At 47.6% G+C, this 22,646-nt stretch overlaps 1 protein-coding gene across 1 annotated transcript; it reads left to right on the top strand.

Annotated features, from left to right (window-relative positions):
* The first annotated feature begins 3,160 nt into the window (after nt 1-3,160).
* LOC149332256 (chelonianin-like) lies at nt 3,161-17,632 on the top strand. The gene is made up of 4 exons (XM_089555724.1): nt 3,161-3,218; nt 3,743-3,922; nt 10,618-10,810; nt 17,578-17,632. Exons 1-4 carry the CDS (start codon nt 3,161-3,163, stop codon nt 17,630-17,632), a joined length of 486 nt encoding a protein of 161 aa, XP_089411850.1.
* The last annotated feature ends 5,014 nt before the right edge of the window (nt 17,633-22,646 follow it).

Raw genomic sequence — 22,646 nt, 5'->3', positions numbered from 1 at the left:
CGTAATGCATGCTCTTTCGATATGCCCTCGCTTGTGGCAAAAATTACACGTGGCTGACTGGAATCGACATCCCTGGGGGTTGTGTTGGTCGTCACACCGCCAGCAGCGTTGTGCCTTTTTGACCGATTTTACAACAACAGAAGGCTTGCGCACCTGGTTGCTTGTCTGGTGTACCGGCTCGGTGTTCCGGCGAATCCCTCTCTGCTGGTGACCGGCGCTCTCCGCTCGAACGGCGATGTCGTAAGCTTTGCTGAATGTGAGGTCCTTCTCAGCGAACAGGCGCTGCTGCAGTGACTCGTCACTCAGTCCGCACACAAATCTGTCGCGTAACATCACGTCCAAGGGAAGCATGGTGGTGTTAGCAGAAGAAGCTGCGTCTCCCTCCTGCCCGGTAGCTGTTGTCGACAGCGTTCCAAAATTGCAGTCGGCAGCGAGCTTCTTGAGCGCGGCTACGTAGGCGCTCACAGTTTCTCCTTCCAGTTGATCTCGTCGTTGGAAGCGAGCCCGGCTGTAGACCTCGGATGGCCTTGGGTCGTAGTGCTTTTGCAGCGCTTTTACGATGTCGTCGTAAGACACTGCCGCTGGTGTGCTTGGCTGAATAAGGGCGCAGACAGTATCGTAGGTCTGCTCCCCGCACAGCGTCAGCAGGTTGGCCCTCTTCAAGGCTGGGTCTGTGATGTTGTTAGCTTCAAAGTAGAACTGAAGGCGTCCAACCCACGATGACCACGATGAGCCGTTGAATTCTGTAAACCCTCGCGTAGCCATGGCTTGTCAATAGCGTTGCGTAGCGCGGGTCGAATCCACTTTCTCGTCGCCACTGTCGTGTCCGGTCGCTGTGTTGAATGCAGCGAAAGACGCACACGGTACTTTTAGACTTCGTTTATTTAGAGCCGATGAGGGTGCGACCAGCGTCGACCGAGGCAGGAGCCGAACTGGCCGCCCGAAGAAAGGAGGGAGCTGAGAAGCGTCCACGGGAGGGAGTGGCTTCCCAGAACAGGAGGAGGGTGCGGGGGAGCACCGTGGGGGGGCATCTGGTGACAGCGTGCGACGAGGGGCAACTGTCGTGGTCGTTAGGAGGAGGATTGAGTGGTCGTTAGGAGGGGAATGCGAGTGGTCGTTAGGAGGGGGCGCACACACACAAAAGCAATACGGGGACACAACATATATATATTATTATCATTTATGTTATTATTATAATAATATTCAATATATTATTTATTGAAATAATGCAGAACAGATGCAATAGTAGTGTTATTTCTCAAGCTGTGTGCTTTAACCAAGCGTTAGCTTTTTCAGTGAGACAGGATTTATATGAAAAAACGGCTCTGTTTCTGTCCTCAAGTAAAGAACATGACGGCTCATTTCGTAAAAATATATATATAAATAATATATTTCTCTACATTCAAGCTACAGCCTACACGTTATTTGTTTTTGCTTTTCACGAACTGTCAAAACTTGCCAAGTCACAACATGTTACATTTTCCTCGACACTGATTTATCCTCTAGAAAACTGCCAAGCACGAAATGTCAAATCCACAGTACATCGTGGCGATAATTCCAGTTTCCTTGCTTCTCAGAATTTCGTCGCTTACCACGGAATTCGATCCCGGCCGCGGCGGCTGAATTTCGATGAACGCAAAATTCTGTAGTCCCGTGTGCTGTGCGATGTCAGTGCACGTTAAAGAACCCCAGGTGGTCGAAATTTCCGGAGCCCTTCACTACGGCCTCCCTCATAGCCTGAGTTGCTTTGGTAGGTTAAACCCCAATAAACCAAAGCAAACCTTACCACGGAATCAGAGCAAGAAAAGAAGTAAAATAGCCAACTTAGGTTGAAAGACACACCCCGCTTACGTCCTCAAAAGTCCCGCTTTATAAACGAAAAAAGATTTGTTATTATCTTTGACGCTTCCTGCAGTGTTCCAGGGGGTTCTGAACAGCTGCTAATTTGAAATTTTGGCTTAGCGAGTGTAAGGGGCACGCGATATGATGCAGCAGGATAGGCGGAAGGAAGTAGTATTGGTTTGGTTTGGTTTATGGGGTTTAACGTCCCAAAGCGACTAAGTAGTAGAGGAGAAAGTACTTTAATGGCTGGATAGTGACGCCGTTGACGCAAATCGTCGTAAACTACCCAAATGCTGAAATGATGGAAGTGGCGTGTTGATGTCCGGTTCCGGTCAGCCTGCCATCCTGGAACGCCGCCGGGGAGAATGCGTGGCTGGCCGTGTCCCCTGTAGACGAGGGCGACCGGCTGCAGCGTCACCAGCCCCGGTTCTATTCACCAAATATCGCGATGGGAAAGGGACGCGACCACACTCTAGGACTAACCCAAGGACGAACTTTTATTCTTAGACCGCCCTGCTGGCGTCTTGTGCCTCCTTCACCGTCTACTGATGGAGGTGCGCGTTTGTAACAAGGCGCCGCCACACGTGCTTGAGCCTACGCTCGATTATCAGACAGGCTTCTTTTTTTTTTTACTTTCTTTTCAATGCCTTCAAGTTCTCGCTCAAAATGATTAGTTCCCAGGAAATGAAAGGCGCAGCATCTGTTTCACTTCTCGGCGGACACCTCAACCACGCTGTGAGGGTCAGGAAGAAGGTGGGAGTGAAAGAGGGAAGAAATCCGCAAAGTTTATTTGTTATTAATAAGTGCGAGAGAAACATTGAAGTACATGTGCGCTGATGAGGTGTTCGTTGTCTTACAGCGAGAGAACATAGCGGTAAGAACCAAGCCAATGAGTGAGATCATTTTTGCCCTTAGAAAATCGAAACTTAACAATTTTGCCTGGTCTAAATGTAGAAGTTCAAAGACCTAAGCCAAAGGCACTGCCATGTAAAAAGTAAGGCATCCCATGTTTTCTCCGATTTCTGCATTCGAATTTCCACACTTAATGCTACCGAAGCCTCTCCTTTCTGGCGCTCTCTAAGCTGCCTTGCAAGGGGTCGACCTGTCTCAATATCCAAAGAAGATTAACGAGCGACACCGTTCCTTGAACTTTACCTTTATTTTGTTAAGTGTTCATTTCTTTGCTGACGCTGTTTTCGCAAAGCTGTCAATCATGTGCTCGCATAGAAATGCCGCATGTGCGGGAGAGGATATAAACGCGACCAATTCTCGACAAGCTCGCTGGACACAACTAGTGATCTCGCACCAAGAAACCAAGATGTGTCTCTCAATTTCTCTCCTCACCGTATCAGCTCTGGTGGCTTCGGTTCTCTCCGGTAAGTTGTTAGTGCACCTTTAGATGTTCCCACTGGAAATGGATTTGCTTTAAATCAGTATCCTAAGAAACTCGATCGCACTTGTAGAATGAGCTGAGCATCTATTTAGTACGCTGTAAAATCGCGGAAACATGACCATTAGAGAAAACTGCCACAACCACATTGCAGTAAAGAATAACCGAGCAACAATTAACGATAGCCTACAAGTATATTATTACTGATGCACTTCGGCGACGCACGTTCATTCTGTTTGGTAATTTGTGTAAATCTTCTTAACTAATGCTTTATCGGCGAAAATGCAAAGGTAGAAAGGTGAAAACTTAAACATTGTTTTTACTATTGTCTTCCATATTAAATTTGAGATCCTTAAAATCCTACCAGTGTTTTTTTTTTGCACTCCTATTTTTTCCGTTTAAAGAATTTTATTTCCGCCGCATGTCGAAAGCAAGCTTCGCCTTCATAGACTGCAATAATTATAGAGCTAATTTTCGTGGTGTGTGTTCTCCAAGGGTCATCGGTTGCAGATCAGAGCAAGGAACTGTGCACAATGCCAAATAATGAAAGAGGACCGGGCTGTCGCAAAATCATCTTGAGGTATTTTTACAATACAACATCCAAAATGTGCCAACACTTCAGGTGGAATGGCTGTGACACGCAAGGCGTCTTTGTATCCCGCTACGACTGTGTCTCCAAATGTAATAAAGGTAAGTCCTCTCCCATTCTTTCTTCATTCCACTCAGAACGGTACATGCGGAGAGCGACTACACAAGTTGCTGTCCGAGCTGACTCAGTAAAAACCCTGTAAATACACTCTACTTATGCGTGTATTTGCGAAAGTGTTGGCCTCATTTGCAGTCCCATAGCAGCGGACAAACGATACAACGAAAGGAAAAAAATAGAATTCACAAATACTTCAGATAAAGCGGAAACTGCCTAGAATTATTCACAACGGAGGGAGACAGTTAGACTCGTGGCGGGTCTTCCTCTTTTGTGGTGGTGGAGATGGGGGTCCGTTTGGGCGCGACACGTTGCAGGAGGGAGATGAGACGTAGACGAACTTCTTTGCGGAAATGTACAAGCTGGGTTTATTTACAACTATTTACACATATACACATCGACCAGGGTGGTCGCTAGCATTCAGGACGATCGGGAGCGCCAGGCCAGAGCTCGCCCCTACGAAACCCTGTCCTGCCTGGCCGACTGAACTCGCGCTACACGTAGCGGCTCCTCGTCCTTCGGAACGTGGCCAGCGCAAAGCTAGACCCTGTCCGTCTCGCGATTCCGACTCTCCACCAAGAGTCCCTGCCCAAGTCTCCCCCTTTGGCGCCAAAACGCCTCCTTAAATAAGTTTCCCCAGCATTCTGGGGACAAACTTAGTAACCAATGAGAGATGGGCTTCTTACAACCAATCAGAGCGTTTTCTCTGCAACTCAACAAACCCACGAGCTTGTTTGCTCGCGAGGGCCACGAAGCCGATAGCGCTTTTGCGCTTTTCCACACACAGTGAAACACTTTGACAATACCACAAAAGCACGCAAGCACCACTTCCATCAGCTGTGGCTCCAAACACTACAGGGTGGCATCCGAGCCCTCTGGCCAGAGGCAGAGTAATCACAACTCGTTACCCGAATGACCACTTCCATCCGGCCTCACGACCATTCGTAATTGCACTCAGCTGCCTCCCACGCAAGCTTCCCCCTCAAGTGTCCCTGGAGCTTTCTTTCGCACAGTTCGACGCCGCCGTCGAAAAGCCATTGAACTTAACCCCGACAATAGCCGGGGTACGCGACTCGTACGCACTGTCCGCGGAACGGGTCCCCTTCCGGCACCCCTCGCTGCCATTGCTGCTTTTACCTTTTGGGGCGGCAGCCCTTTGACCCCAGCGTTTCCTCTGTCTGCTTAAAAGCTACGCCGCCTAAAACATCTTAAGATAAGGACCAAGTCGGCGGCGCCCGGGGGGGATATGGAGATGGCCCGCTGCCCGGCGGCCCGCAAACTCAACTCCTCCCAACCAAGATTGTTGTGGGTACACTTGCTGTACGCACAACAAATTCCATGCACTGCCATCAGCTGACGCCTCGAGGGTAAACAGTGAATAAAAGTGGCAAACCCACAGCAAAATAACACACACAGAAAAACAAATCAGGCGTGCTCATGACGTAAGCATGGGTCAAACAAAGCATCCCTGCAAGCACCGACATTATACAAACAATAGCCTGCATACATGGACGAAGCATAACTGCACAAACATCACCAAGTCGCAAACAATCCAGAGCAAACATGTTCAAGCACCAGTTCACACTGCAGAGTACAAGAAGAAATCCGCATCGGTGGAGCCCCACCCGTTCCGTCCCCGGCGAAACATGGCGGCCACCACTGTCTACCTGTTGCTGTTGGACAAAGGTCTTATCGGTTCCTTCACTTTCATTCAGTGGCGGTTGCTTTACCGCTTCCTTCACATCTACGGCAAGCGCAGAACATGCCTTTCTCTGCTCCTCGTCATCCGCTCTGACAGCTATTACTTCCTTTGCGGGTTCATCAACGAAGGCCTCGATCTCTGTTTTCACCCTGTGTACTGCAAGCTCTTGAGTTTTACTCTGAACTCGCTTCAGCTCCTCAAAAGCCTCGGGTGTTAACAAGGCTTCCTCCGCAAGCTCCTCAGTTACAGCACACAGGATGAGCACAGGGGGATTTACACTGGCATCCTGTGATGACCTCGACAGACTCAAGGGCACATACCTTAAATCAGCTATAACCGCATGCCCGAACGCGTCTTTGAGTCGTATCTTGCCGGCTCCCTCTGAGAGGTTCACGTGTGGGACAACGCTTCTCTTGAGGATAGTGATCCCTGCACCTGAGTCAACACAGGCCTTGAAAGGCGTTCCTCCCGCAACCAGCTCCACCCAGGTCATTTTTGCACCTCCCCCTGCCGCATTCACTACATATACGTCACATGTTGGCACGGCGTCGCACGCTGCCCTCGCGGTTAGTTTTGCTGTATGCGACCTTTCACCTGACTCCTGTTTGTCCCACTCTTTCGGTTTGGTCTGTTGGCAATCCCGCTGGTAGTGGCCTGAACGGCCGCAAGAAAAACACCTGGGGGCAGGCCCACGACCAGTGTTCATGTTCCTCAGATCCGGCTGTCTCAACTTATCCCCTTTAGGGGTATCCGCGCCTCTTTGTTCAATTTGACGGGGGCGCCTCGTGCTATCCTCATATTTTTCAGCGAGTTTCGCTAGCTCTCCAGGTTTAAACCATTCTCCGGTTTCATGCTGCAGTACGTAGGTCCTCAGATCATCACCCATAAGTTGTTTGAGCCGGTCAGAAATCATCAACGTACGCAGCTCTTCTAGCGATTTTATCTTCCGGCTGCACAGGTAATAGTCGAGGAGAACTTGCAGCCTAGTCGCGAATCGACTCCAGGTTTCATTCCCCTTTCTGCCCGAGAAAAACCTACGCTGATATTCTTCTGGCGTCAACTTCAGTTCCCCTAGCACGAACTCTTTAATTTCCTCATACGACATCAACCTGTCGTCCGCTTTGTCTGCTATGAGCGCGCGACACTGCTCGTTTAACAATGGCAATATTATACTCCCGCGCAGATCGTCCGGAACTGCGCCGCTCCTCAGCATATTGTCCGCATTTTTGAACCACGCGGGCACCAGCTCCTCGAACGTTGGCATGGGAGCAAGGACCGCCCTTAACTCTTCAGCATATCTGCTCCTACCATCTCGAGTTCCCAGCGCGCTGTTGCTCTGGCCCTTCTGTTTCAGTCTGAGGAGCTCAATTTCGAGCTCCAATTTTTTGATATCAAGCTGCCTTAGAAGGATTACATCACTGCTTTCCTTCTCGATCGGCGGACCACTATGCATTGATGGGCTCAGAGAAGATTCAATTTCCTGTGATACCGAATATTCTTCAGTTTCATCAGTTACTGAAGCCTGATCTGAGCTCTGGCTCTCCATCCCGTCTTCCCTCTGAGTTGTCCTTCGTGTGGTGACCACCATGCCCTACCGGCAAACGAACAGGGAAGAGACCCACCTTTTGCTTCGGTGCTTTCCGCGTTTCGCCTGGCACACTCGGTGATGTCGCTCCAATTTCTGTCGTCCACAGGTCAGTTCGCCACACGTCAGAAAGTCAGCAGCCCGGTGCAAGTCGTTGCTTGGAACCTGGACGCTCGGGGTTGGATGTTGAGGTTCTCCGCTGAGAGTCGCCCTGACAGGATCTTTCGTTGTAGCCCCGTTCGCTTGAAGGCGCAGGTCCTGGATCCTCTTCGTAGATGTTGGACCAGCTTAAAATCTTCTGTACAGTGCAGTTGAAGTCGCTCACCCTCCGCAGAAAGCCGCCGCCCAATCCTGTCGACTGCGCCAGTTAGACTCGTGGCGGGTCTTCCTCTTTTGTGGTGGTGGAGATGGGGGTCCGTTTGGGCGCGACACGTTGCAGGAGGGAGATGAGACGTAGACGAACTTCTTTGCGGAAATGTACAAGCTGGGTTTATTTACAACTATTTACACATATACACATCGACCAGGGTGGTCGCTAGCATTCAGGACGATCGGGAGCGCCAGGCCAGAGCTCGCCCCTACGAAACCCTGTCCTGCCTGGCCGACTGAACTCGCGCTACACGTAGCGGCTCCTCGTCCTTCGGAACGTGGCCAGCGCAAAGCTAGACCCTGTCCGTCTCGCGATTCCGACTCTCCACCAAGAGTCCCTGCCCAAGTCTCCCCCTTTGGCGCCAAAACGCCTCCTTAAATAAGTTTCCCCAGCATTCTGGGGACCAACTTATTGACCAATGAGAGATGGGCTTCTTACAACCAATCAGAGCGTTTTCTCTGCAACTCAACAAACCCACGAGCTTGTTTGCTCGCGAGGGCCACGAAGCCGATAGCGCTTTTGCGCTTTTCCACACACAGTGAAACACTTTGACAATACCACAAAAGCACGCAAGCACCACTTCCATCAGCTGTGGCTCCAAACACTACAGGGTGGCATCCGAGCCCTCTGGCCAGAGGCAGAGTAATCACAACTCGTTACCCGAATGACCACTTCCATCCGGCCTCACGACCATTCGTAATTGCACTCAGCTGCCTCCCACGCAAGCTTCCCCCTCAAGTGTCCCTGGAGCTTTCTTTCGCACAGTTCGACGCCGCCGTCGAAAAGCCATTGAACTTAACCCCGACAATAGCCGGGGTACGCGACTCGTACGCACTGTCCGCGGAACGGGTCCCCTTCCGGCACCCCTCGCTGCCATTGCTGCTTTTACCTTTTGGGGCGGCAGCCCTTTGACCCCAGCGTTTCCTCTGTCTGCTTAAAAGCTACGCCGCCTAAAACATCTTAAGATAAGGACCAAGTCGGCGGCGCCCGGGGGGGATATGGAGATGGCCCGCTGCCCGGCGGCCCGCAAACTCAACTGAGACTACCAACAGAAACATAACACGATCATCAAGAGCGGGAAGTGCGGCTTCACAATGTGGCCAACATCTTCATACACTTCTAAACTACTTCACAATCATAACTTTAGCGAAGGTGGTTGGTGTTTATACTAAACTGGTTGTTGTCCACAGCAGCGGTCCGCACCCACCTCAGCCCCGATGGAGGCTAAATATTGTAGTTCGTATTTCGATGTATGTGTTTCAATGGAGGCGAAATACAAAACCGAAATAAAAAAAAAGCACTCATGTGCTGCTCAATATCGTCGCATGTTAAAAAAACCCACTGGTCTGAATTAACGCGCAGCTCTTATATGAGGCGTCCATCACGGCTTATGTGTCACTTTGGAGAGTTAAACCGGCGAGAGAACAACGCGCCAAGAAAATTACGCGGCAAGAGAAACGCGGCAAGAAAACAAACATTTCATTTCCCGCATCCAGTCCGGCCCTCTAGCCTTGTATCTTCTGGTCCTCTCTAACCACGCCATGGATATGATTGATCCAATGCAACAGTAAGATTTGCGGGAGCTATTTGATCCGCCCTTAAAAACCAGCCGACTTTACACAATCACGACCCCCGAGCAGCTACAAGGAAACCGCTTAAAACACAATATCGTGTCGCGGTGCATATCTCTTTCAGCGGGCTTTATTTTACATCTGAATAAAGTCACCTCCACTTGAAGAAAAATAAGCCAATAAGCGCATTTCCAGCCTTTTCCGCCAATGCTATTTTTAAGAAATTACCGCTGTTACCTGCTGAAACGAGAGAAAATAACTAGACAATGGCATGTGCCGAGCTGCTGCACATATGTGTCGCACCAGTGAAACTAAATACTAGAAAAGCCTGATCATGGCACTGAAAACCTTCCTTGAGGAGAGTGGCATCCTCTGGAGGTACTAAATATTGCTGGTGTAAATTCTGTAATTATTCACCTCGGAACGTGCTGCCCAGTGTCCTGGCGATCATACCTGTTTTCGTTATGAATCTGATGCATCTGATATCGTTATTGTTGCAGGTCTCTAATGTCCTGGCAATCTTTTATATGTTTCGATGACGTATCTCCTGTATGTGATCGTTACTGTTGCAGCTGATTGTTTCTAATTTCTTGAATTTGGGGCTTCTGTATGGTTTACTGTGATTAGTACCTACTATTTATTATAGTATATCCTCATTCTATGTCACTAGGTAATGTCATTACCTATAGATTATTTTTATATTTTATGTTAGCATTTCTGTCGTGTCCATTGTATTATTTGTCTTGTGGATTGTGTGTAGCTTTGCTTTATTCAGAGTTATATGGTAAGTTCAAGTGTTTTTCTTGAGTTATGTGCAAAGGAGTAGCCGGCGGCATAATGCATCAACATCTCCTTTTATGCCCATGTCAATAACAAAAAAAAAGCCTGCTTTCTGGTAAGAGGTTAGAGCTCATCCACCAACACATCATCGAAGAAGAGGACTGAAAAGACACAGCGTGGTGAAGCGCAGTGTGCGCCAGCAGATTTCTGGAGGCAAGCAATGCGCAGCAGAGAAGCCTCGAAAACACAGAGAGATATGGGCAGAATATGCTTCATCATCATCATCATCATCAGCCTGACTACACCCACTGCAGGGCAAAGGCATCTCCCATATATCTCCAATTAACCCTGTCAAGAGGCTTTTAAATTCATTTCAGTATTCTCAGGCGTACAGGGTTTCAGTCAATTTATAATTACATCCAAAATATTTCTTGTCATCATCCATCATTTTCAAAATTGTCTGCACTCTTGTTTTCTTGTTTATAATATAATCAATTTTTGAGTTTTGGGGCGCGACATCAATCCACCGCGTGATTTCCGTACTTCTTTTTGCGCTTCTTTTGTGAAAAAGTTTGAATAATCTGTATAAGTTACTGTTCTCCTAAAAATGTATATAAATTCCTGCGGTGCATTTTGCTACGTTTGACACTGTGATGACTCGTTATCTAATCTAGAGCAAGGTGCTCCGTTCTGCGCTCGTCCTCCACCAAGTCCTTGCAAGGGAGCGAAAACTGAGAAACCGATGCGAAGGTTTTACTACAACATAACGACACAAACCTGCTCGGAGTACCAGTTCTGCGGAGGCAAGGAGGAGCTGCTCGATAACAACTATTTCATCGCAGAAAGATATTGCCAAAAGCAATGCGGGTGAGTGGTCATTCTTCCGAGTTTTTTAAGGCGATGACCTTTAATGACTCATACTTCCGTCCGTCCGTCCGTACGGCGTTACATCCAGCCACTGGGGCGACTCATCGACGATGACAGGTGTCCACTGAGATATGTGAGACACTTACTCCGTAATTTCCTTTCCTCAAATACAATTTTCATTTTCTTCATTACGGCCCCTCTTTCTCTTTCTTCTTTCACTCCGACTTCCTCCCTTTCTCTACAAACGGATGACGGGTGTCCACCGAGATATGTGAGATTACTTACTCCATACTTTCCTTTCCTCAAATACAATTTTCATTTTCTTCATTACGGTTCCTCTTTCTCCTTTCACTCCCACTTCCTCCCTTCCGCGTATTCGCCAACTGCAGCCTGTACAACCACAAGGCTTGAAACCACGGTGAATTGATCACGGTGACTGAAGATTGTCACAACGGCTTACCTAAAAGGGATAATTATTCCCTAAATAATGCTTAAACGGCGTTATATGCCACTAAGCATCGCGATTTGCGACCTAAAAGGGAAAACAATTAAGAAATTGAATTAAAAAAAACAATAAAATTACAGTACAGAGAGCGGAGTCGAACGGCCGACCTTCCATACGCAACACGTGCCTCTAATCCACTGCGCCATAGCGGCGATGTGAAGCATTCGTTCTGAATGAATATTTATAACGAGCCTTAATGGTGGCTGCTACCTGCCGGTGGGCGGCGCTGTCATCGCTGGCTGTACCGGCTGCATTTGGCGAACACGCCTCCCTTCCTGTACGGTGCGGTTCGGGTGTCCATCCTTTCCTCAAAAAGCGTTGCGTTCAAAGGGGCAGGCATCGCGCCGAACGGGTGGTGGCGTTCCGTGGACTCCCTGGCAGCCCTACAACACGCTGTAGCGTTCGACTCCTGAAGGCGAAGCTTTAGCGGCATTAATTAGCAGTTAATTAGTAGTTAGTCATTAATTATTAATTAGTCAATAATTAGTTATTGTCATTGTTTAATAATTAGTCATTAATTATGTGTGACATCAGTCAAAGTAGTGCGGAAAACGCTTTCGCCTCTACGCACTTCAGACAAAGTGCCCCCTGAATTTTTAGTTGCAGATTTTAAGTAAATATTTTTTCTCTCGCGCAAGAGTAACCAAGTGACTGACGTCTAATATGCCGCATAGCGAAATCACCATAGTCCCTCTCAGTAGGTGCTCAAATTTCCGGAGCCCTCCACTACGGCGTCCCTCATAGCCTGAGATGCTTTGGGACGTTAAACCCCAATAAACCAAGCCAAACCAGCAGGAGCACATTCTATAGTTGTGCTTGTGGCACGCGCATGCACTACACATCTTTAACAAGGTAAAAAGTTGGACTGATTGTTGCATGATCTTGCGGTGGTGGTGGTGAAAACTTTTAATTTCTGAAATAGAGTTTGGGAGCCACAGAGTGGCCACGCTACATGGTCGGCGTCCCTAGTCCGGGACACCGCATGACAATGCCCCGTCTCTAGCCCGTTTCACCAGAGCCCTTTGGGACTCAAGCGAGGAGCAGTTGAGAAGGGCAGTCTCCCATGCCTCTCTGGAAGGGGTAGGGGAAGGGGGGAGGTGGGGATTTTGAGTACATGCCCACACCATGTGGAAGATATCACAGGTCTCCCCACAGTGTGGGCATCGCCCATCCGTGTTAGGATCGTAATGCTTTAAGATTGCAGGACAGAGTAGAGTACCTGTCTGCAGGCGCCTTAAAGTTCGCTCCTCCGTCTTACTCAGCCCCTTTGTAGGGGCCGGGAAAAGGCGGTGGATGTCGCTATAATGCGTTATAATTTCCTTGAATCGCAGCAGCGGCTGGTTAGTCTCCGAGCCAGAAGAGCTGGGATGAGGAGCCCGGTGAGTAAGCGCTCGGGCAGCCGCGTCAGCGGCCTCATTACCTCGTAAGCCCTGGTGGCCAGGAGCCCAAATGATTCTTTTGGGTGTTGGATCAGTGGCAGTCCGTCTTAGAATGCAAGCAGCTAAGGGGGAGATCTCCCCTGCCAAGTAATGATCACATGCTTTTCGGGAGTCCGTAATGATGATTCTCGAATTGGCGTGGGCGGCAGCAAGCGCTATCGCTACTTCCTCGGCTCGCATTGAATTCGGGGCTCGAAAAGAGAGTCCATCAACGTGCATTTCCTGGTGAACGACAGCGGCCGTGTAAAATCCGGTGGGCGATGGGCCTGCTACGTCTACATAATATACACCGGGTCGGGAGCCGTGTTGTCTCTCAAGAGCCCGAGCCCGCGCTTGTCGCCTGTTTACGTGCATGTCGGTGTCCATGTTACGGGGGAGCGGGGAGACCCAGAGCATATGGCGCCACAGTACTGGGATACGCTCCGCCTCCTCTGGAGTGCAGTCGTGTTGGATATCTTGCGGCGGGAGCAGCGCAGCACGAGACGAAAGAGAGAGAGGCAGGACAGGCTCGTGCTGCGCTGCTCCCGCCGCAAGACTACAAATCTTATCGACACATGGCACTGGGGGTCGGCAGTGTTAAGTGGGTACTGGGTGGAGGGGTTCGAAGCCATTGGCTTGTGGCTGCTTCATTTATGGAAGAAAACAAAAGCAAATTAAATTCACCGGGGCACCTAATTTCATTATGTGTTGGCGATGGGATGGCATTGGCAGCTGCTAATGCCTTTAACCAAAATCGCGACACCCCTTCAGCAGTGGGAACGCTTTCGGTGATGACTATGATAGCGACGGCGTCTACCGCACACTTAGAAAAATGAAATACGGACCTGACAATTGCTATTACGCAGGGCGCGAAAACAAACAAGAAAAATTCATCTGACGTTTAGCCTTGTGGTAATCTGAGAGAGTGAGAGAGAAGAAAGGAAATGCAGGGAGTTGGTCATCCTACACGTGGCAAGCGGGATGAGGGGTTCGGTTGGCTACTGTGGAAATAAGAATTAATAGAACCAAAGTGAACTGTAATAGCCAGTATTAGCAGACCGGCTTTGCAGTCTGCTCCATTTACGCTGCCCGCTCAATATAATGAGACAGCAGGAGTACCAAACATGTTTTAGTAAGCAGTACTAGTGCACTGCACGGGCTCGGGCCGGCCCGAAAGCCCGGGCCGGGCCGGGACATGATTTGTTTTGCCGGGCCTGGGCCGGGCCCGGGCCTGAAGTTGCGGGCCCGGGCCGGGCTCGGGCTTAAAGCTGAGCCGGCCTTCGGTCTGTACAGAAACGGCTGGTGTCTGACTATTCATTCACTATTGCAGAGTGAAGTACACAACTGCGGCATTGGAGCAGCGACAGGGATGAGCTATGGGTTATACTACGCGCTGAGAAAAAACTAAGCTTTATTCATTGACTTATTTATTTCCCTATTTCCGCGCCGCGGTGGCTTAGCGGTCATGTTTCTTGACTACTGAGCCGGTGAACCAGGGTTTGCTCCTAGCCTCGGCGGCCGCATTTCTATTTAGGCGGCAAGAATGACAGCCATGCACTTTGTAGTATCATTGCTCGTTGAAAAAACCCAGGCGGTCGAAATGATCCGGAGCCCTTTGCTTCGGTGTCTCTCACAGCCCCAAAACATAGCTTTTATTTTATAGCTATATTTTTCTCATGAGAGGAAATTCACAAACTAAAGCGCGTTTGGTTTTCTTTTTGATCAGCTGACCGGAACATCTCGTAAATTAAATAGCCACAAAAGCTCGCGAGAGTTTGTACATCTCATCTCATAGCCATGTCTATCGCTCCTCGCTTCTTCAGCCTGGTTGTCATGACAAGTGTTCTGCCCTATAAGTTATCACGTGGTTCGCGCGTTATCTTCTGCTCCACCAGTAAGAGTAAAATTCAACCTGCCTTAATTGGCCATTGAGCGTTCGTCATCCCAAAACATATCTATACACTATTAGAAATGCATTCGGGAAGAACATATAAGTTTAGGACGCTTATAGTCTTCAGATACACACCGCAAAATACTCAAGCCTTTTAGCTTTTTTTTTCTGCTGAAAGGCGACCAGTGCGGCTATGAGTTCAACCTGAGAGATCGCGTTCACTCAAAAAATGTCATTCCACTGCTTGCTAGGCAGCTTTAATGTTTATACTTCGCGGGCGGAAAAGTATAACTGATTAAAATCATGGGGGAATGAAAAGTAGTCTATTACGCTCGTATGCAGCCCTTTTTATTTGGCTCTCGGAACTTCGGAGTTTATCTTTGCGCACGTACACGAGATCACTGTCCAAAAGACGGGCCTGGGGAGCGCTACTCTTAATCACTTCCTTCTCGGTTAAAAAGAACCAACTTTCTTCAAGCCAAACTGTGGTTTCAGAACCTTTGTCGGCGAGTTCCTTATCGGTCTAGTCGCACTATGCTTGCCCAGAGTGAGCAGTATACCTCAAGCGTTACTGTGATACGGGCCGGGCCGGGCCCGGGCTGGGCCTCACTCCGGGATTCACGGGCCGGGCCGGGCTCGCTAGAGCGATAATTTAGCGGGCCTGGGCCGGGCCCGGGCTTGAAGCCGCGGGCCTGGGCCGGGCTCGGGCTTCAGGTCTCGGGCCCGGGCCGGGCTTGGGCCTCAGATTGTGGCCCGTGCAGTGCTCTAAGCAGTACTGCCGCTACGGTTAGGCGGAGCCGCCTGTTATTATGGCGCCATCTGGCTGTGACAAAATAAAAACTGACGGAACAAAATCAAAATATGTCTTTCTAGTTCATACCTCTTTAAAGCGCTTTCGCGGTACTTCACTAATATCAAGTCAACATGTTTGTTCGAAGGCAACCTGATACAATAGCTGAATCAAGGAAAACGCGAAGCAATGGGAGTTGTCTTATCCATCCAGACCAAAGCCACGCTGGGTATTGTGTGAGAGTGTCCTCTTCCAGGCGCTTTTTAAGCATTTTTCTCCTTCCTACACAGTGCACAAGAATTCAGTCTCCTGCATTATTCGTTGCTCTCATTGACGCGACAAACAGGACCTAAATCATAGATATCTTGAGTTGAATGCGTATGTAGTTAGTCGACGTGAGCCGTTGTGCACATGATTGTGTCAGTAGACATTTATTAGGAAAATAAATTCAGGTGGAAGTGACGGCAGTGGCTGAATTTCTCAAATTTCTTTGCATCCCTGCCGCAAGTAAGCAAATCTACGTGTGGTCTTTCATAAAGCGTAGCATCAATTGCGCTTGTCTGCGAGCTACAATTTTGAGTACAACTGTCGCGCTGATTGCGTGAACCATATTCATGTCGATCACTCCAGTCCACCGCATATGTGATGCGCCTACGAAATCCGTAATGTTTACCTACTCTGAACGACAAAATTACCATCAAAAATGGAACGAAGAAAACACCAGGATAAAACGGGCGCTACACTAACATCTGAAAAAATTATACGGTTGTTAACTTAGCGCCCGTCAAAATCTCTTTTTTTTTCTGTGGTTTTAATGCAATATCAATTAGGTTGTCATCTGAAAAAAAAAAAGAAAAAAACTCCTGCTTCTCTGTTACGAAACTCCCGGACTCTTCGAGAGAGGTAGCGTGACCTTGTGAGGTCATCACAACCTTCCCACCGGACTGTGTGCAAAGTGCCTACCGTTGTCAAATTCAATACATTTGACACCTGCCCACCTTGGCGCTGCACATTAGCTTTACAGGAGCTCCACAAGAGCAACCTGGGTCTCACAAGCCCCACCGGTGGCTTTATTTGAAATAGCCACCTGCCGGCGCTGTGGCGCGTCGCTCGACCGCTGCACAACTGCGCCAGGACTGGCGTGAGGACAACCCGCGATCTATATATACGACTGAGAGGGTCGTGACGTCATCAACACCGCGTGACCACTAATGGACCAATCATACAGCAACGCCAGATTTAAAAATCTGAGGACCCCAAAAGTTTGGAAGTTAGCGCAGCCCCCCCCCCCCCCCCCGAAAAAGAAAGAAAATTCCTAAAGACCCCCAAAATTTTAGAAGTCGAACAAAACCAGAAAATGAATTAAGGTGGATCAGTGGGTAGAATAGTGTGTATTAGTGAGTCGGATTAATACAATCCCGTGCGATAATCCAGTGGAAGCTACTTGAACATACTAGAAGGTGATGACTCATGCGTACCATTTAAGTACGCGGTTCCAACCGCAGTTCTAGCGAGAAGATCACAAGAACATTAGATGCTCATTGTGTAGACACTATAGTTGACAATCTAACTGGGATCGCATTTTCTTCTTTAAGAATGTGGCTCAGAAGGCCACGGATGTTACCGTCGTTAAATCGTGCATGACAAACTAGCCCACGAATGGGCCTTGCTAATGAATGTCGGCATGCAGACGATAATCTTGAAGACGGCTCCAGAGAAGCGTTTACAGCTTTTTCTCTCTTAAATAGAATCAGCAAAACTCTCAGAGAAGAAGTAACAGTAGCATGTTTGTTCGTCAGAGATTAATAAGACCAAAGACGATAAACATAGCTTCCAAGTCTTGAAACACACCACTCAGTGCGTGACAAGAGCAAAAAGCATAATAGAAGGTGGGAATTTCGAAATAAAATCCATCGTAGACTTGCGCCATGGAAGAGACATGCAGTCCTAACTAATGGTTAGAGCAGTCAATTACTCCTAGAAAAAAAAAAAAGAAAAGCCAAACAGCGAGAGAGAGAGAGACCGACTTGCTAGTGCAGACACAGAATCCTCTCGCCTCCGTCTTCTGCTTTTGCGTGTGGTTCCTTTGGCATGTGTGTTTATTGTATTATTTCAGCGAATAACGTAATATCTCATTTTCTGAATCTCCAATCTCTATTTCAGAGGGTTCGACCAAAAAACGGCAAAGGGCAAGGATGAGCCAGAGGTACTGCAATGATGTGCAGTGGACGTTTTCCACTTTTCGCGGCTCAATGATGAAGCCGTATGAAATAATAAAGCTTAAGCCCGACTAGCGTACTTGAATGCAGTCAATTTAAAGCTGTGCACTTGCGAAGCAACTCCGTCAAGGCTCGCAAAAGCTACGCCAATGACCTATCTTCCTCTAAAACTCCATCCAGGTCATATTCCAGAACTCCGAAATAACCAGATATTTGAATTGGTGGACGGCAGCCAAGACTTCTTAGTCATTGAAGTACATGGCTGTGCGTAAAACATATGAAGAGAACTTCGTTACATAAATTCTCACAAAGTTCAGTCCTCAGATGGTTGCCAATAAGGGCGGGAAGTTTAGCAGGACAGTGCACATGAATGCCTTCGATACTCAGATTGCCATGTCGTGAGCGAAGAGACAAAAAATTAGGGGACACTAAATGATATTGCGTGCTGAGAATGCGTGTTGAGAGGTAAAGATGTGGATAGGGGGAAGCTTTCTTCCTCAACGAGAAATTTTCTATGCGAAAATTGTAAAAAAGAAAAATCATTTCTTCAGCGAAAAAAAATGAGTCCATGAAATTCATTGCTAAATAGGACCGCTTCTCTGAAGAGCCCCCTGCAATAGTCGCCGATAAATAGACCCATATTCAGAGGTAGAATATATCGTGCCTCTTTGATAATGGAACTGTGAACTCAGCGGCTCTTATATTTAGCTTGCGTGCAAGCAATCATGTAACAGCGCTGTTAATGGGCGTTTTTAAGACTAGCGGAGAAAAAAACGTGGTTCCGTGCACGCCAATCCTTCTTAGACTAGTTCGCGGCGCCGCCGCATTGTGGCGTTGATTTTGTGAAAATCGCCAATAGAAGGCCGCATGATGACACCATCGATATTGGCGGCACATATCCAACGCAGAAACGTTTGCTCACAGGAAGAAACCCAAAGTCATCGAAAGTAAAGCCCGCGGAGCGTTTTATGGCGGCATCCGACGACGCACGACAAGGCGTAGACAAAGGCACCGGTAATCTGAAACCTCGTCTTTCATGGTGTCATCACCTAGCTTCTACGCACTAAACTTAGCTATGGAAAGAAGCTTAAAACATTGTCGCAGTTTTAATCAGCGATTACGTTGCCATTTTACATGCCAGCACAAAAAAAAAACTTGCTACCTTTACCTGCAAGCTTTGTACACTCATACTCTTGAATCTTGTCCATGTCGAACATTCTTGGACAAAAATTTTGAATAATGGAAAATTGTAAGCGACCGTTTGGAAATATTGAAGGTAATGATCCATTGTTTCGATGTATAGCGAAATCTTTATTTTAAAGTTTTCCGATCGCTAGCATGGAGCCATAGGAAGCCAATGGGAAAAGCTTTTGACGATCGCAAATACGTTAACAGCAGAAAAATGCAAGCCTGTTAACAGGAGATCGGCGTATATACTGATTGTTATAATGAAATCTTACAACGTATGAAAAAATTTTGACTCTGGAATATTTTTTACTGGTTTGCACAGACTTATCATCCTTATCATCAAGATCATCAGGTTAACTGCGACCACTGTAGGACAAAAGCCCCTCTCATATCCCTCCAATTAACAGTGCCCTGTGCCTGTTACGGCCAACTTGACACCGGCGAAGTTCCTATCTCATCCGCCCATCTGAATCTCTGCCACCCCCTGCTATGCTTGCCATCTCTTGTAATCCAGTCCGTTACCCTTAGCGATCATTGGTCGCCTTGCCTTCGCATTAAAAGCCCCGCCCATGCCCATTTCTTCTTCTTACACATTAGATTAGAGGAATATTGTAGCGAGAACTACGCCAGCCGCTTCGCGAGGTCAGTGTGGCTGCGCGCTGAGCCGTGGCACCACGCTCCGCCAGCTGTGCGCATGCGCGGAGTGACGTCATAGCCCGCAGCTGGTGTGAGCGCCGCGCGCCTCGCCGCTGCGCCGACGGCGGAGCAGACTCCACCCGAGTCACTACTTTTCTGACCACCGGAACGTCTTAATTGGTATAAACAATAAAGTTCAAGCCGTTACGTAAACCGTGTGTCTTACTTCCAAGCACAACCTACGCGTAGCCAGGGGTACGTACAGTCTTTGTCAAAGTTTAGAGCCCAGGGGGTTCACTTTCAAGCTTCATATTGGGACTCCAAGAGCATTCATGGAAGTCCTACATATTGCAGGAGGCAGTACCAGAAATCTTCTCATGTCCAGGAAATTTGGAGCGCTAGAGATCCATTAAGAACGATACAGTGTGGCTCAAAAGAAAACCCCCTGGGCTCCAAACTTTTGACAAAGGCTGTACCTCTCGCTACTCTACCAGATTTAACCAGAGCTAAACCACAGCGAATTTTTTCTACGTAGCTCCGCTATTGTGAACCGCGGTGCATCTCTCTTTCAGCTTTGGCAGCAATGAGTTGCTAAGTCTAATAATTATTTGCATTTTAATAGAAACATGTAAAATCCCACCTAATTTTTTCAAAATTCGTAATGTTAAAAATCATAGCCGCCGCTTGGTAAAATTAAAAGCGAGCTAGCGCGTTCAGATTTTCTGAACATGTATTGCCTCACGGAAAGGAAGAATGGAATGACCAAACTGCTGGGAGCGCATCTGCCATCATATCATTGGAAAATAAGAGAGCAAAGGTCTACGATTTTGAAGCGCTGCAGGTGCTCATCTCAGCATGCATCATGGGCTTCCAGAAAGCTATAGCATAATTGAGCAAAACAAGGAAAGCCTCGTGAATAGTGAGAGTATCGTCTCAGCGTGCTTCAAGGACCTTTTAGGCACATGAGGAACTTTCGTATATGCGCGGCTTCAAAACATGTTCGCGGAAACGAAATAATTTTAGATCATTACGTTTTATTTTCGAAATTCGCACTACCTCCGTGTTTTTAATTCATGCAGCTATTAAATTTGCACCGACGTCTTTGTCATTTAAGCCTCGTCAGTCGAGAAAACTGCTGAAAACCTGCCGAAGATCAGGAGCTTGACGAAAGTTTGGAGTTGGGCTAATTAGAGCGAGATGACTTCGGCAAAAGCAGCATGCAGAGAGTATGCAACAGCGGAATAACACAGCACAAACACTTGTGCTGAGTCATCCTTTTCTTGCGTCCTGTCTTCGCATGTTGCAGCTCTTAAAGGAACTAAAATTTTATCCTTTATGAACTTTTTTGTGAATGGAAACTGGAGGCGCAGGGCTCGCTGCATGGTATTATTGTTTCGGCAATCAAAAATTTCCGCTCGTTTTGCCGCTCCCTCCTGTGGACCACTCGGTTTAGATCGCATTCCTTTTTATGTGACTCAAATGCACTGCCTGATTGTCTATGGGCATAAACATTTACTGAAAACACTTGGCAGACTGTCCCATTGACTCTAAAGGTGGATTTCATGTCTTCAAGCTCAGCATGGTAAAAAGTTAATTAGATAAAAATTTCAATAGAATTTAATCTTAATTATACATGGCAACATATCATCATAGCCGAAGTCATACAACCACTTCACACGGCTCACTAAGAACGGGAGTAACTGCATGCCTTTTTTAGAAGTAACTTTACTCTCTTCTTGGTTCCGGTTTCTTATTTATCTTGCAAGGCAGCTATTATCAGTCACTACGCACGTGAAATGCCTGGCTGCCATTGCTGTGAGCGCTCGCGCAATCTCTGCTGGTTACTTGAGTCTGTTTCGCTGTAGTTACTGCGTATCATTCATTTGACGCCTGAATGTATCTCACGAATAGGCACTTTTATCCCTACATTCAAACTCAACATTCGGAAGCTGCTTGAAGAAGGCGAAAGCTTTAAAGAGTCGAAGGAAAGGTCAAGCCAACTTTTTAGCTTAATACTCCATTCTCTACAGCGTGTGGCGATGTAATATTTACTTGAAATATTCATGTCATCACAAGCTAATGCCTGTGTAAGTTTATCTACGATCTTCAAAAACTGCTGCAAGGCTCATTTAGGGCAGTTTACGTTCTTATATCAGATAATTAATCAAATGACAATGGCAGTGTCACTGTGAACGTCAGCTAAACAATTATACAGGGTGTTTCCCCTAAGACTTTCTGCAATTTTTAAAAATAAGCTATTTGAATTAGATGCGCGCTTTTTCTGGCATAGCATTGTCAGTGGTGTAGTACATCATCATAATGCAGCTAAGACGTGCTAACTAGTAGGCTTGTTAACCAATTTTTAATAGTTAACTTTTAAACTATTACCGTTGGGCTCCTTAATTATTGAGAGGCATGTAGCCAACCGTAAGTAATGTCCATATCCGTTTTTAGAATTTAGAGAACGCGATTATCCTCGGCGCTGTGGCCCAACAAATTTCGCCTACATCGCGCCAAAATACATGGGGTTTGAGAAGCTTTCAGGCAAAGCAACATCTCCAGTGAACCTAATTCGTCGAGACAGCCAAAATTTGTTGGGCCACAGCGCCGAGGATAATCGCGTTCTTGAAATTCTTAAGACGGATATGGACATTACTTACGGTGTGCTACATGCCTCTCAATAATTAAGGAGCCCAACGGTAGTAGTTTAAAAGTTAACTATTAAATATTGGTTAACAAGCCTGCTAGTTAGCACGTCTTAGCTGCATTATCATGTACTACACCGCTGACAATGCTATGCCAGAAAAAGCGCGCATCTAATTCAAATAGCTTATTTTTAAAAATTGCAGAAAGTCTTAGGTGAAACACCCTGTATATTCGGATACAATACAGGACGGAAAACCGGGCACGTCTCTATTATCTGATGACAGCCATGTGATATGCATTTCAATTATAAATAGTGACGAAATGAAGTCAGGAGAGGCTTTGTTTCTGTTGTGTCCCCTTATTGCTTTTGTGTGTGTGTTACCCCTGCAGTGTCCCGTCCGAACGGCCACTTGCCCCCCTCTTGTGTGTTACCAGTGCAGTGCTCCGTCCTAACGACCACTTGCCCCTCGTCGCACGCTGTCGCCAGATGCCCCCATGGTGCGCCCCCGCATCCTCCTCCTGTTTTGGGAAGCCACTCCCTCC

The sequence above is a fragment of the Amblyomma mixtum genome, chromosome 8 (genome assembly GCF_055824585.1).
Source record: "Amblyomma mixtum isolate Tamu chromosome 8, ASM5582458v1, whole genome shotgun sequence".
NCBI lineage: Eukaryota > Metazoa > Arthropoda > Arachnida > Ixodida > Ixodidae > Amblyomma > Amblyomma mixtum.
This window is presented reverse-complemented; position numbering and strand designations above follow the sequence as displayed.